Here is a 15,853-nt window from a genome sequence, read left to right as displayed (position 1 = left end):
TGCACGAGCGTGAGTTGGCTAATGCTCTGCTGGGAACTATGTTAACAATTTAGCAGAATAAACGAGCACTTTCCAGTTCAGGGAAAACATTTCTTGGCACCGTTTTATTGACTGCTGGAGACCGTAGATCAAGAGTTAGACGAATCTTGAGCAGGAAGAAGGATTTAAAAATACGCTGGGAGTTTTGCTGATGCGCCGCAATGTGACCTGAGCCCAGCTGGATGCGTCCGCGCTCCTGGCGACCCCCGGCGTCTCCAGCAGCACACACAGTGCCCCCACCTACAAGCAGGTGGTTTGAGAGAGGCAGGCCGAGTTCAAAGGGATAAAAAGGGTATTTCATTCAGCATCTGCCCCTTCAGCACAGTGTCTTCTTTCTTCAACCGTCTTGATCGATCGTAGGGATGCACATAACGTCGTGCAATAGGCAGCCTGGCCGCTCTCCGGGCGTTAAAGGGAGAGCGTTAAAGCTCTTGCCAGATTGCGCCAGTCAGGTGAGTGGGCAAACGTGATAACATCAAGCTGTTTTTCAATGCCCAGGCCAGCCCAGCTCAAGAAACCCATAAAACTTGCTGATCAGGAACGACATGGGTCACGCAGGCTTAGGAAACAAGAACAGAGCTGTCGGGAAGAGTTAAGAGCATACTGGAAGAGAAAAGGTGTGAGAGGGGCGTGGGGGGAGATTTGGGGCAGATCATTCCCCTGGGCTTGTTTTCTTCCTTTCCGGTGTCTTCAGCCACCACCTGTAGCTCTGAGGCTGCTGCTGGATGGTGGGGAGAGAAGTTCGTGCCAGAAAAGTGCCTGGTTGTCCCCGTTCCTGCTGTCCCCTTTTGTCCTCCCGCAGCCAACTGAGGAGCTGAGCTGAGAGCTGATGTGCTTCCCAAAGGATGCTTTTCCGGGCTGGTCGCTGGGAGTGGATCTAGGTCTTTTTTTCCATAACAATGCTAGAAGGAAAAGTGCTTTAAGTAACTAAAGATCATATTTCAACCTATTCTTCCTTCAGCAGTTCACACGAGGTAGCACCAACCCTTCCAACTGGCTGTAGTTAACCCCTGCTGACATCTGTAGCACTGGCTACATTCGAACAATTGAATTATTTTTTTTAAATGTAAGGATCAGTTTTTGTGTATCTCTTTTCTTTTCAGCAGCTAAGGAATAACCTTCTATTACGTTTTTCTCTGGCAGGAATTAAGCAACCGCACGATCCAGTCCCACATGTGATGTCTAATTCTTCTTCTTCTAAAGAGTTACTGCCGAAGCAAGGACCACTTCCCATTTTTCTCAATTCCTTTACACTTCGCAACCAAAAAAGGTCGGCATCTTCTCAAAGCGGTAACGAACAAGGAGGAGAAGGAGGAGGAGGCAAGTGATCTTTTCAAAAAGGGACAATTCCTGATAGGAGCCCTTGATTTTCCACACACACCATTTTATGCTGCCGGGGTGAGCTTTTTTTTAAATGAAGAGAACACAGAAAAAGACCACTAACCTTTGATTTCGTGTAGGTAACCTGTCACGCTCTCTCTACCCATGAGGGGCGACTCGTGGAGCCGGAGAAGATATCTGCAGTGCCAAAAATCCCCCACCCCGCCCTTTTTTTTTTTTTTTTTTTTTTTTTCCTTGTGCCCACCCTGCGAACACACGGAGGGGCTGAACAAAAATCGACCAGATTTCTTTCGGCAGGGCTGGAGAGTTTCGTCGCTCGTCGGTCTGTACCCCCTGTCCAAGCGGGTTCCTGTCGCTTATCTTTGTGCGTGGCTGCACAAAGAGTTACTTTTGACGATAAAATGCCCTTTACATGGATCTTGGTTTTGTTTGCCGTGCGGCGGCTCTGAAAGCGAGAGCTGCCTGGCAGGCGGCCTGCTTCTTTTTTAGTGGTTGTGTAAAATCTCGCACCGTGGCATTCAGCGCCACAGCAAAAGTGGTGTTAAGCTATATTTTTGAGTACATCTGCATGCGTTGCACGCGTCTAGTGGGCTCTGGGGCTGGGGGTGGGGGGGGATGTGGCTACAACATCCCGGCGAGGAGGATGAAGCTCTGCCTTCGACCCCGGCCCTTGCTGGGAGAAGTACCTGGCCCTGGTTTGCCTGGGAAGGACCCAGCGGGACCCGCCAGCGCCAGCTCTCCCTGCCACAATATTCATTCCCTGGATGAGTGCGTCGGGGAAAGGGGGAGAACCGTAATTTTAGCGGGCACGGCGTTTCGGAGGCGGCGCTTCAATGAGCTGCGGGGTTTTAAAAGAAGTTGGCATCAGAACCAGAAACCGGGGGGATGTCGACATGTTTTACTACTGGATTTAACAAATACTTCCTCCCTCCCCGGAGCTGTTGATCAGCCGTTTCCCCCCTACTACAAAACACGGCCCTGTGGCCTTCACAGTTTGCTTACAGCACAAATAAATAACCTGTTGGAAAATAATATTTTTGGTTTGGTTTGTTGTTTTTTTTTCTTCAAAGAGCTAAACGGGGCTCTAAATAGTACCAACGAAGCGGACAGCTGCTATAGAGGAAACCGCTGAAATCCACCGCAACTGTTCCTGCCGGTATTTAACAAAGAGCGTATCTTGATAGAAAATAAAGAGAAACAGTCGTTAATAATAGAAACCTCGGAAACTTACTCAATAGGCTGTTACTTACTTGCAAAACCTAGCTTTGTTTTGATTAGAAATAACACTATTTCCTACTCATCTCTTCCCCCCCGCCCCTTTCTAACAATTACTCTACACCCTTTGCTGTCCTGTGCCAGCTCCCTGCCTGCTGTCCCTCGCTGCCTGAGGTCCTGCTGGGGACAAGGACCCGGCACGGCACTGGGAGCCGCCACTTGTCCCTCTGCTAGCAAGACGGGAAAAGAAATCACAGCCCGCTCACTAGCTCTGTGCGAAGGAGTTTTCCAGTGCAATAACGCCCTGAGGAAAAGAAGAAAGGGTAGAAGCTGGCGTTTGGTGCTGCCCCCGCATCCCGTGAGTCTCAGAGGGGCAGAAACCGTTGGGAAGATCCAGCAGAGTCCGGCCGGCTCTGCCCTCGGACGGGGCACGCGTCGGGTCTGCGCAGCGCGGTGCCGCTGGCGGGGACCGGCCGGGTCCCAGCCCGGCTCCCCTCGTCCCAGGCTGGGCTTCAGGAGTCCCTTCGGTGCTTCTTCTGTTCGTGGTACTCCGCTATTTTCTGCTGGAAATAGGCTGTGGGGGAGAAAAAGTCGTTAGTGAAATGCAAGCGTTCGGGCCGGGGAGGAGACAGGGCTGCCAAACCGCGCTGGGTGATGGCCCACGGCACCCAGGTGAGAGCGGGGTTGTTGCAATCCTTCTCACCCACCCAAAATGGGCTTTATTATGCTGGGCTAGACTAAGTTTTTGACCCACTCCTGTTCAGTTTTCGTGTTTCCTCCCCAACCAGCAAAGAAGAGAGAAAGCGGGAGACCCTGAGAACGTGAACAGCCAAAAAGGTGAGGTAGGCTGGGAATATAAAGAGAAAAAAGCTGGGGTTGTGCCATCCTTCTCTCCCAACCCCAGGCAGACCCAGGTCCGTGCCTGTCATATGAAGTCTGACCCAAAAGGGCAGAGGAAGCAGCTACCGAGGGGCTGCCCCGGCTGGGCTGGAGGTGGGCTGGAGACGGACCCACCATGGGCATGTCTCTGGCCACCAGCAGATGTTTTGGGTGGTTTCCTCAACCTCCGTCACCCCTGTTTGTCCTCGTCCCGGGCTGGGAGGAGGCTCAGCTCTGCCCGGTGCCCCGTAAATCCCCTGGAAGGGGAAAGGACACAACCCTGTCGCTGTGGATCCACGCCGGAGCCGGTGGCAGAGATGAGTCAGGGCTCGCAGGCAGCGCAGCCAGGAGCCAGCTCCCAGCTGCTGCCTGCATCCAAGCCAAATATTTGTGCTGCTACTGGCATGTTTGCCTCAACACTGAGCTCTCGGTAAGCCTGCCCCATCCCAGTCAAGTGACAAGATCTAAAATGAACCCAGGGATTTTTTCTGATTGTTTGACTGGGACAGAGAAATGCGGCTGTTGAGAGCGAACGGGTGCTACTCGCTGCCCCGAGCATCCTCAGCCTCGAGCTGCATCCCTCTCCGGGCACGGGGCATCTCTTTCCCTTAACAAAATCCCAGAATCCCAGACTGGCGGGGGTGGGAAGGGACCTCTGGGGATCACCCAGTCCCACCCCCTGCCAGAGCAGGGTCACCCAGAGCAGGTGGCACAGGAACGCGTCCAGGTGGGTTTGGGATGTCTCCAGAGACGGAGACTCCCCCACCTCTCTGGGCAGGAAAGAAGTTCCTCCTCATGTTGAGATGGAATTTCCCGTGTTCCAGTTTGTGCCCGTTGCCCCTTGTCCTGTCCCCGGGCACCACTGAGAAGAGCCTGGCCCCATCCTCTTGCCCCCGGCCTGTTGGCTACTGCTGAGCATTGCTGAGATCCCCTCTCAGCCTGCTCTTCTCCAGTGAACAGCCCCAGGGCTCTCAGCCTTTCCCCAGCGCAGAGATGCTCCATCCCCTCAGCATCTCCGTAGCCTCCCCTGGACTCTCTCCAGCAGCTCCCCGTCCTTCTGGAACTGGGGAGCCCAAACAGCCCAGGACGTTGCAGAGCTCACCCGACCCGAGAGGGAAGGAGAAATGGGGCCGTTTACCTTCCTGTGGGATCCTGCTCTTTTCTGCTTCCTCAATAAATAGGGAGAACATGTTCGTCTTCACAAACTTCTTCACAAACTTGCGGTTGGTCTTGGAGGCGACGGCTTTGCAGAAGGCTCGCTCCTGGAAGGTGCCCGAGCCGTTTTTACTCCATTTGATGTGTGAGGAGTAGTGGCCAACCATTCGGACAAAGAACTGCACGAAGGCTTCGGAGACGAGCGCGTTCACCTGCTCAGATGCTGGAAGAGGACACAGAGATGAGAGGTGGGGATGCGACCTCTGAGCATGGAAAGGATGGACCTATTTTAACTGGTCTCTGCATCCCGAGAAATTATTTCCTTAAAACCTCCCTCTGCCAGTAAAAAAAGACCAGGCTAATTTTGCTGAAGGAGCACTATCTTTTCCCATCTTTGTGGGCAAAACCTAATTTTTTTCAGCAGAATTAATTGTTCCCGCTCTCCCGTTTTGCAAGACAAGAGAAAGGCCAAGGGATTTCTCTCCTGTGGCTGCATTTTATTGCAAATTGGGGCAGAAACATCCCAGGCCGGGTCTCTTTAGGGAAACCATTTCGCGGAGGAGACTGGCCATCTGCGAAAGGCAGCTGGCGTCTGTTTTACCGTATATAAAAGAGTTGTCCTTACTGTGTACGTTGTTGTTGTTGTTGTGCCTGTTCAAGGACGTCAGGATCTCGTTCTGCAGCTTGATGGGCAAGACCTCCTCCTCATCGCCCACCTGGAAGGCAACGGGGCTGTGACACGCCCGGCTGCGGTGGGAACCCGGCTCAGATTTAATTATGATTTAATTATCATTGCAGGATGCTGCAGTGATGCTGGGAGGGGGATGCCCCGGCTGCTCCAGCTCACGACAAGACACAGGCGGTGGCCGGAGACATCCCTTCGTGGGACATTTCCCCCTGGATGGGTGACACCGAGATGTCTCTGACCCCGAAACGTGACAGCTGCCAAGTAGCTGGCACCGAGGGGGAAGGGAACCCTTCTTGGGGCTGCCCAGGCCAGGCGACCACCCCCCCCCCCCCTCCTCCCTCCCCCAGCCCGGCATGGGGGCACCTACCGCCCGGAGGATCTTCCCTTCGCAGAGGTCAACGATCAGAGCCTGAAAGAGAGCAGAGAACCACCAAGGTTTAGCCCCACCAAGGCATCTGGGCTTCCTCCCACCCGCGCTGGGGTCAGACCCTTGTGTCTGCAGCCCACAAGGGCGGCAGGAGAGGGATCGGTCCCTCTGTGCTGGAGGGACCCGGCCAGGGGGACCAGGGCATCCCCCCCAGGGACCGTGTTCGCCCCGGGCTCGGTGGCTGTCCCCACGCAGCTTTTCTCCGCTTCTGCGAGGTTGGGATGATGCCAACAGGCAGCCTGGCCGACAGCAGCCCCCTGAGCCCCCAGGGTCAGGGCTGCGGGTCCTGGGGTGGCCGGCAGCACCCAGGGGGACATGGAGGTTTTGTCCCAGCTGCCAAGAGGTGGGGACATGCAAGAAGCCCCAACCTCCAGCCTCCCTGGATGGGAAAAGGGCACAACCAGAGCCTTCAGCCCCACAGTGACCCAAATCCAGGTCACGGACTAACCGATGGCTCCATCCAGATGCTTTTCCCCGGCCCGGCTGAAATACCTCCTCCATCGGCTGGTCCAGGACCCGCTCCAGGTGCCGCATCTGGATGCCGACCATGAAGGGCGTGGGGCAGCAGACGGTGTCGAGCAGGCACTCGGGGACCACGGGGATGTAGGTGTGAGCCCAGGTGAAGGGGTAGAGGAGAGCAGCCACCGCGTGGATGCACTGCGACAGGACGCTGCGGGACGAGGAGCCACCGTGGTGGCATCGCATGAGGATTTCGCCGCTTGGAGGGAACATCCCACCCCGAGCTCAGCTGCATCCTGCGCTCCTTCAAGGGTTTTTGGGTTTGTTTTTTTTTGTTGGTTTTATTTTAAAATAAACAGATCAGGACTCACCTCAGCTCCTCCGCCAGGAAAATGAGCCGTCGCTCCAAGACGGCGGAGGCGAAGATGTGCAGGATGAGGTGGGGGCTGAGCCGCTGGAGCAGCGCCTGGAACTCCACGTGCTCCAGGTGGGCGTCCACGGGCCGCGTGAGCTCGATGAGCTGCGGAGGGAGAGCCACCAAACCCCGACTGAGGAGGTGGAACCCTCCCCCTGCGCCACCCTGACCCTCCCGAGAAGGTGATTTGGGCGCAGTTAACGACCCAGAGTTTGCAGCATCTACCTCACGTCCCTCTCTGCAAGGGACAAAACCTCTTTTTTTCCCGCCTGGAGATTTGGGCTGTGCAGCGCTGAGGATGCAGGGGAAGCCAGCGGCGATGTGCGCTGTGGGGTTTATTTACTGGGGCACTGGATTTTTAAGCAAAACATCTCTTTTCTCCAGCACTCACAAGGGGACGTGCCCCCGGTCAGTGGCTGACAGCTCATCTGTGAGCAGCAGCAGAGAACGTCGCCCAGGAAAAGGAGGAGGGATGAGGGCATGATTTTTTGCTATAAAAACCACAAAAACTTCCTCAAAAGCCTCTCTGGGAGAGCCAGCTCCCCTCATCCTCGCGAGGGTGGCCCAAAAGTGAATTTATCTAATGGATATTTGCAGGTGGTCTGGCTATTCTGCTGGCTTTGCCCCAGACAAGGGTCTCCCAAACCCGGTGGACACCCCTGCCCTGCCACAGGCAGCCCCGAGACGGCGACCGCTGAAGGGCTGAGAGGATTGTGCAGCTCCTGACACAGCCCTGGCCCCTCTCCCCAGCTTCAGAGCGGGGAAAATCCCCCTCTTCCATGTGCCTTTCCAGCAAAACAGCATCTTCCCAGCCAACAGCACAGGGCTTGGCTGGGCCCCGCAGCCCCTTTCCAGCACAAATCCTGCACCGTCCCCAGCTCCCCAGCTCATGGAGTGCCCAGGATTTATTTTCCCCCCTTTTTCCTTGTTTTCTCACTCATCTCCTCGACTTGCTCCAGCCCCTGCCCGGAGCCCCAAAGCGCGGCTCTTTCGAAGAACCCTCCTCGCCCCGTCACCCCCAGCCGCGCTCCCCGCAGCCTGGCCGGGGGCCAGAGCATTGAGCAACCTGCAGAGAGCCCTTGCACAAGCCTTCCTGGATGAAGAAATCTCTTGCAATTTGATAGCCAGCTGCCACATTGCACTAGCGAGGAGGGATCTTGCTCTCGGACCCACCCTGGCAGGACGAATTTTCAGGATGTTCAGCACGGAGGTTGTTTTGCCCGCTGCCAGGGCAGATCCTCCCCCTTTTTCCACCCCGGCTTGGCCACAAGAGAAAGAAAAAGCAGAAGAAAAGGCGCTGCCTGTGCGAGCCCGGGCCGTGTGTGGGCGAGAAGAGCCCCGCGGGCACCGTGCCCGTATCAGATCTCTGTTTCACAGGTAAAGGCTGGGTTTGCCACACGCCTGCGCCGCGCCGGCTGCCGGCTCGTGATGCTCAGGAGTGGGGAGGGGACACCGTGACACCCCGCAATGGCCCCGGCACCACCGCGCATCCCCCGACGGCCCCGCGTGCCGCACCCGGAGGTGCAAACACCGGCGGGGGAGCCGGGTGCGGGCAGCCCCGATCCACAGCCCTGCTCTGACGTAAAGGCTGTGCAAGCACCGACGTGTCAAGAACCGGCGTCCGGGGAGGGTTTTGTGCTGGCAGCTCCAGCTCGAGGCTGATGGAGCTGCCAAAATGCTTCTTGGATGCAAAGGTGGGGCAGCATCACCTGTGGATGGGCTCCATCCTCCTCCTCACTGCTTGCTGCTCTCCTCCTGGACCAGGAAGGAGGTGGCACCCATATTCCCAGGGCACGAGGCCCCCGGCAGCCCAACCCACCACCCACTGCTCCAGAGAGCACCCATGGGTGCTGCAGGTGTGGAGGATGCTCCCAGAGATTGCCGAGGCTCCCCATGTCACAGCAGTCCAGAGGGTGCCACTGAGTCCCCGAGACCCTCACCAACCTCCGTGCCCGACTCGGGGATGAAGCTTTTAATGGTGACGGTTTTCCCCGGAGCTGGGAAGGGCGATTCCCGAAGGCCTTGCATGAAGGGGTAAATCACCGCCATGGAGATCTGGCGCCTCTTCTCCACCTCGTCCAGGATCTGGGGGAGAAAAAAAAAGTGAGCTGTGAAACCCCGGCAGGCAACAGGGTGGCTGCCTGGGCCACCATCGTGCCAGACGGGGCCACCACATCCCTACCTTGGAGAAGAGCCCGAAGCAGCCCAGGCAGCTGATGATGCAGAAGACCTCGGGGAGGCGGACACCACGGCCGGACGGCTGGAAGAGGATGGGAAAAGGCTTTGAGCATCTCCCTGCCCCACTGCACCGGCTCTGCGCTCTCCCTAGAGATGCCCCCTGGCCCCACTTGCCCTCCCCAAGGTGCCCAATCACCCACTGGGGGGTTTGCAGAGCTGGGGCTCAGGCCAAGGGTGCAGTTGATGCTGTAAAAGCAGAGGGTGCCTGTAGAAGGCAATTCGGATGACAAAGTTGTTAATCACTTTGGTGCAAAGCCCTCTGGCATATTCCCAAACTTTCCTCCACCCCAGACACACGTCCTTCAAGTCCTCCTCCCTCACCAGCCTTGGGGCTAATGCTGCCTCCTACTGAAACAGGGACCGGCGGGACGAGTGCCCAGGCTGTTTTTCCCTTTCCGACTGGATTATCCTGGGTCCGTTTTCTCTCTGCACTTTCAGCCCTCCAGATGCCCAGTGCCAACAGCCAAAGCTCAGCCCTGGATGCAGAAGCGGGCAGGTTCCCCAGGGAACAACAAGGTGGTGGGATCCAGCAAGTCACCGAGCTGTGGCATATGGCCCTGTGGCTTTATGTCCCTATTTAATGAGCCTGCGCGTAAGCTGGCAGCCAAGGAAGCCCTCCCCCACACCTCGCAGCCCCCGAGCTGGCCAAGTCCATGATCTGAGAAAGGCGCCTACTGCTCAGAAGCAGTTTTGAGGGATGGGGCTGAGGGCACCCGGCTCCTTGGCACCTGGATGGGCGCACACACACATCCCCGTCCTGATCCCGAGTGGGATTTGCAGCCGTCCTGACCACTGCGGCCAAGGGAAAGGAGCCAGGGAAGCTGCGGAGACCAGCGGGAAGGCAGCGACCACTGGTATGGGGAATGGCAGGTCCCAACCTTCCCATCTCCCGGGTGCATTTCAGGCCAGCCCTGAGCTACAGCAAACACTGCTTTTTTTTTTTTTTTTTTTCCACAGAATCCCAGACTGGCCGGGGTTGGAAGGGACCTCTGGGGATCACCCAGTCCCACCCCCTGCCAGAGCAGGGTCACCCAGAGCAGGTGGCACAGGAACGCGTCCAGGCGGGGTTGGGATGTCTCCAGAGACGGAGACTCCCCCACCTCTCTGGGCAGCCTGTGCCAGGGCTCTGCCACCCTCACAGGAAAGAAGTTCCTCCTCATGTTGAGATGGAACTTCCCATGGGCAAGTTTGTGCCCGTTACCCCTTGTCCTGTCCCCGGGCACCACTGAGAAGAGCCTGGCCCCATCCTCCTGACACCCCCCCTTTCAGTATTTATAAGCATTGATGAGATCCCCCCGCCCTTTCCTCCACCCAGCATCCAGCTGATGCCCCAGCAGAAGAAAGCTCCAAAGAAATCCCTTTGGGCACCCCTTTGCTGCTTGTCATCACCTTTGCCAAGGCAAGTGGCTTCCTAAGGCATGTCCCCAAGAGCTGTACTTTGGGCATGGCAAAAGGCATCATGTCCCACCACGGGGATGGGGTGGCAGGGCCACCACCGACCCAGCGATGGGTGTAGGGACGGTGAGATGCTCACCAGCAGCCGCCTGCAGTAGCCGATCTTTCTGCTGCCGTCCACGTTGGTCAGGACGAAAGAAAAGGTTTCACTGCAAGGAGAGACAACGCGCGGGGATGGGACGGCTCTTCCAGCCCGCAGCCCTCAGGGGTACGGCAGCACAGGGTGGGAAACCATGGCCAAGAGCCCGTGGTGGGGCAGGTACCTGGTGAACTCAGTGACGGGGGCCCAGTTGTTGCCATCAGGGAAGCAGAAGAGGGGGATGGCTTTCAAGAGACGTTCCTCCTCCTCCTTCTGGCCCTTCAGCAAGTTCTCGCGCTGGAACGCAGTGATGCCAAGAGTCAAGGTGATGGAGGGTGCCCATACCCCCAGGGGATGGGGTGGGATAGGGTGGGATGGGATGTGTCCCAGAGCAACCCCTGGCTCAGACCAAAGCAGAAGGTGCCCGCACATCCCTGGACAAGCGTCTTCCAAAAATCCCATTTTTGAGTCTTTTACCCCACGAATAGTGAGGCAAACCAGAGGCACTGGGGGGGCCCCACTGTGAACAGGGGGTCTCCTCCTCTGCCACTTCCCCCAGGCGTGATTTCCCCTTTTGGGACAGGAGACCAGGGACCACCTTGAGATTTTCCTTCTGGGATTCATGGCCCAGAGCTCGGACCACAGGGAGGGACGGACGGTCCCAGCAACCCCAACCCACAGCAGGCAAAGCTCTGGGGTTTGGGTCTGCGCCTCCAGGGCACGGGGTCTTCTTCTGTTCTCCTCCCCCAGTGATGGGGAAGGAGCAACATCCCCTTTTCCTCTAAATTCAGAAAACTCATCTTCCCGAAATCGCAGGACTAAATACCTTTGGGAACTGGTAGGTTATCTTGGGTTCGTAATGTCCATCTGACATCTTCTTCAGCGACACCACCACCAGGTACTCGAAGAAAAACTGCCCAGCGGAATAGAGGACGGAGCTCCGCTCTCCTGATTTCCCCTGCGGCACCCGCGAGGGGTTGTTTTCCTTCTTTCCTTCCTCCTCTTTTCCTTCTGTAGCCAAAAATAAAACAAACCAAAAACCAGCAGAGTGAAATGAAAGGCCGGGAGGTGTCCTGATGGCAGGAGAAAGGGTGCAGAGCTACACATGAACCGGCCAAAGCCGTTGGAGGGAACCGGGACCTGGTGCACAGGGTGTTTGCTCCCTGGGAGTGAACAGCCGGGGACATGCCGGTGCAGGACATGGGAAGGGAAATGGCTTTTATGAGTCTTTTGGAGAAAATCAAAGTGTCGTCAGACACTCCCAGCCCTCCTTCGCCCCATCCCAGGGCGGGCAGAGGGACAGCCAGAGCAAAGCTGGCACGTGGGATGGCGGAGGACAGACGGTCTCTGCAGAAAGCGTCTGCGGGAAGGTGTGGGAATGCTTTTATAGCAGTTAATTTTATTCCCCTAGGGGAAAAAACCATCAAACAAACAGTGCAGACCTTGTTTGAGCACCTCCAAAGGCTCCAACAAGATGAATCCCAAGGTCTCCCTGCCAGATGTCCCCAGTCCTGGGAACTGCTGGTTGCAAATGGGTTACTCGAGGGCTATCCCTAAACCACAGCTCCCAAAGCAAAGCAGTTCCCTGAGATTACACCCCATTTCTTGTTCAGCCGGTTGGGGAGGGCGGCTGGTGAGCGTCAGCCATCACAACCCGAAAAACTAGAAATAAGAGTGAAAAGAGCCCGAGCCAACGTCTCCAAGGGCTTTGGGATGATCATGGTGGGGCAGCGAGATCCGAGGGCTGCGAAGGAGAGGAGGTAAATGCCAGCGAGAGGCCATAGCCAGGCCATGCCACAGCTCTTCCCTCTCCCAGCAGCCGCTTGCGACTCTAAATCCCCGGTTCCTGGCACTGAAACTGCCCCGGGCTTGGTCTTGGCTCTGATTGCGGCGAGGAGCTGGAACAGAAATGCTTGAGCAGCTCCTAGGAATACCAGGCAGGAAAATAAACGCGTGGCTGGATGAAAAAAAATGACTCTTGCAATTTTTCCCCGCATCCCGGAGTTTGGCCCTGGGCTCTGTGTGTTGTGCCACCGCTCGGCAGGGCAAGGCATGGTCATGGCCGGCTGCTCCCATCGTCCTGCTCCCCCGTGCATGACGTCCTCCTCCAGAAGCAGTGCTGGTGGACACCCCACCCCATGTATCACCTCGGCTCCTTTGATCTCGAAACACCTTTCCAGCCTTCGCTCCAGGTCACTGGGAGCTGATAGGAGCAGAAAGCTCATCCAAGGAGGTGACACTCACAGTCCCATCATGGAATGTCCCTTCCCAGAAATGCCTTTCCCACCTTGGGGAGGGGAGATGTGCGAAGCCGCCCCCGCGTGCACCCCGAGGCCGCTCCACCTCCGCAGGCAAAGTCCTTCCTCTTGGCAAGGTGAAATTCATCCCGACGAGGTCCTTCCGCAGCAGGGGAAAGCCCAGGAGCATCCCGGGGGCGAGACCTGGCTGCAGGCACCTCTGGTTTGTCCTCAGCAGGGTCACCCGGGTGACAGCCCAGCAAAGTGCTCCGGAACAGGGTAAAAAGCTCAACAAGATGCGCTTTGCTTCTTCTGCTCCTCCTTGGGATGCTCCAGCAATGGCTTCAGCGGTCAAATGTCACCTACGGGGCTGGGGCAGGGGGTTGTTGCTGGGGGGACCCCGGGGAACTGGGCTGTGCGGTGGGGACGGCTGCTGGCATCCCCTATCCTAGGTTGTTTTTCCATCACAGATTGCCAGGCTAAGGGGAAAGTCCGGTTAAATCCTGCCTATCCAGTCCCATCCCGCATTTCGGAGAACACAAGCCGCGCTCTCAAGCAAGGGCTGGATTTGCATCACGTCCATGGTGTTCTCAAACAGCCCAGTAGGACTCACCGCTCCGGGGAGACTGGCCGTGCTGGGCTGTGGGTCTGCGGCTTGCAGACGGACCCCGCGCCTGCCCAAAGCGTGGCCCGGCGTGGTGACCCATGCCGAAAACGCGGCGTCACCTGGCAGCGCTCCCCGGTGCCGGTCGCAAAGCCCACGCTGGCAGAGCCTAAATCCCTCCGGGATCGTAATGCTCCATCCCTGGGCTGGAAGCCGAGTTCCGGGGATGTACGGGGCCATGCGCTGTTGCGCAGCGTTTGGATGGGTTTAATGTGGCATCAGAGGTCCCAGGAGCCCCCAAAACCATCAGGATTCGCAGTCCCAGGGACACAAACCCCTGTCACAAGAGCTTTGGCCAACAACTCCCAGACCCCAAGCGGGGAAGCCTTGGGGACCACCCCCAGCCCCCAGCAGCGGGAGCATCCCCTGTGAGGAGGGGACCGAGCCAGGCGGCCTGCGGGGCTCACCCAGCTCCTGGATGGAAAGCAGCTGCCGGTGCTGTGGAGTTTCACCCCCGCCTCCACCGGGCACAGCAAGGGCAAAGGCTGCCGTGCTGCGCCCGGCCCACGCGGAAACGGCACCAGGGCCGCCGGCGTTAAAAGAAAAAAGACTTTTTGCTGCACAACCAACTTCCTCGACCAGAGCGGGGTTTTCTTATCAGCCGAGGGCTGCGCTCAGCCCCACGTTGTGATGTGGCACAACCTGTTTCTTTCCTCCCGGAAAACTCCCGGGCTGCAGCGTGCTGAAATCTCCCTGCCCGGGACGGCGGTTTGCGGGGGAGCTCGGCTTCCCACACCGTGCTGCCGCCCGCCTGCCCCAGCAGAGAGGAACGGGCTTTCGCTTTATCAAAGCTTTTCTGCTGAGCTCGGAAAAACAGATATCGCACCGAGCGCAAGAGCCAGCCAGCACTAAACAGAGCCGAGGGGGGGATCTTGCAGTGAGCCCCCCCCGCCAAATCCACAGGTTGCCCCAACCTGCTCTGCCGTGGCTTGAGATCGGGCAGGCAAGAAAACCCCTGATGATCCACCCTGTATCTCGGAAAAGCTCACAAATCCCAAAAGGCCAATTTCTGCATCGTCCTCTAAAGGCTCCACAACAGCGACTTGCCTGGGGGGCACCGTGCCCCGCATCGCGGGCCAGTCCTGGCACGTCCTGGCTCGTGCAAGGGCTCGTGTGGCCGCTTTGCCCGCGGTACCACGCTCCGGCGTGCCCTGCGACGCTGCGCACGGTGGGAAAATGGCTTTTGGGGATGTGGAAATAGGAAGCCTGTGGGGTTGCCCCTGGGATGGGGTAAACCCCCAGGGGATTGGGAAACCCACCCGGGGGATGGGGGTCTGGGGATTCATTTGGGACCGGGATGGCTCCCAGGGCAATGGGGTGCAGCTCCCGGGCTGGGGTAAGCCCCTGAGGATGGAGCAAGCCCCGGGAGATGGAGCAATCCCCGGGGACAGATGGCCCGAGCTCCGCAGGGTGAGCGCGTACGGGCAGGGCTAGAGGGGACCGAGCCGGTGCCGGTGCCCGTCCCCGTCCCGTCCGTCCCACCGGCGTGGCCGCGCTGCGCTGCCCGGGAAAGTCCCCGCTCCGCCGGCAGCCGTCAGGTCCCGCAGCCGCGGCCCCCGGGGCTGGCACCGGCATCGGTCCCGGCACCGCCACCGGTATCGGCACCGCCTCCGGCACCGCCACCGGTCCCGGCACCGGCATCGGTCCCGGCACCGCCGTCAGCGCCGCCACCGGTCCTGGCACCGCCACCGGCAGCCCCCGGCGCGGGGCTGCGCTCCCCGGTGTCCCTTCCCGACCCTCACCTCTGCGGCCGGAGCGCCGCAGGCTCCGTCGGAAGAAGTTGCCGATGGAAGCCATGGTGGCCCCGGCGCGGAGCGGCCCCGGTGCGGCCCCGGTACGGCGCGGCGCGACGGGGAGGACTCAGCTTCCGCCCGCCGCGCTTTCGCTTTCCCGGGGGAGGAGGGACGGGACGGGACGGGGCGGAGAGGGAGAGGGAGAGGGAGAAGAAGAGGAGAGGAGAAGAAGAGGAGAGGAGAGGAGAGGAGAGGAGAGGAGAGGAGAGGAGAGGAGAGGAGAGGAGAGGGAGAGGGAGAGGAGAGGAGAGGAGAGGAGAGGAGAGGAGAGGAGAGGAGAGGAGAGGAGAGGAGAGGAGAGGAGAGGAGAGGAGAGGAGAGGAGAGGAGAGGGAGAGGGAGAGGAGAGGAGAGGAGAGGAGAGGGAGAGGGAGAGGAGAGGAGAGGAGAGGAGAGGAGAGGAGAGGAGAGGAGAGGAGAGGAGAGGAGAGGAGAGGAGAGGAGAGGAGAGGAGAGGGTGAGGGAGAGGGAGAGGAGAGGAGAGGAGAGGAGAGGAGAGGAGAGGAGAGGAGAGGAGAGGAGAGGGTGAGGGAGAGGGAGAGGAGAGGAGAGGAGAGGAGAGGAGAGGAGAGGAGAGGAGAGGAGAGGGTGAGGGAGAGGGAGAGGAGAGGAGAGGAGAGGAGAGGAGAGGAGAGGAGAGGAGAGGAGAGGGTGAGGGTGAGGGTGAGGGAGAGGGAGAGGGAGAGGAGAGGAGAGGAGAGGAGAGGAGAGGAGAGGAGAGGAGAGGAGAGGAGAGGAGAGGAGAGGGAGAGGGAGAGGAGAGGAGAGGA

The 15,853-nt window shown here is 58.5% G+C and overlaps 1 protein-coding gene across 1 annotated transcript; it reads right to left on the bottom strand.

The window, feature by feature from the left end:
- Positions 1-2,257: 2,257 nt before the first annotated feature.
- On the bottom strand, positions 2,258-15,189 carry DENND2D (DENN domain containing 2D). Its single transcript, XM_074564280.1, has 12 exons — positions 15,034-15,189; positions 11,217-11,401; positions 10,575-10,687; positions 10,391-10,460; positions 8,801-8,878; positions 8,563-8,703; positions 6,575-6,723; positions 6,237-6,414; positions 5,685-5,726; positions 5,255-5,345; positions 4,613-4,852; positions 2,258-3,169 (listed from the first exon to the last, which is right to left on the bottom strand). The coding sequence occupies exons 1-12, from the start codon at positions 15,086-15,088 to the stop codon at positions 3,108-3,110; spliced, it is 1,404 nt and encodes a 467-aa protein (XP_074420381.1). The 5' UTR covers positions 15,089-15,189; the 3' UTR covers positions 2,258-3,107.
- Positions 15,190-15,853: the final 664 nt, after the last annotated feature.

This window comes from Larus michahellis, chromosome 21, assembly GCF_964199755.1.
Source record: "Larus michahellis chromosome 21, bLarMic1.1, whole genome shotgun sequence".
Lineage (NCBI taxonomy): Eukaryota > Metazoa > Chordata > Aves > Charadriiformes > Laridae > Larus > Larus michahellis.
Note: the sequence above shows the minus strand (reverse complement) of the source record. Positions and strands in the feature narration are given on the sequence as shown.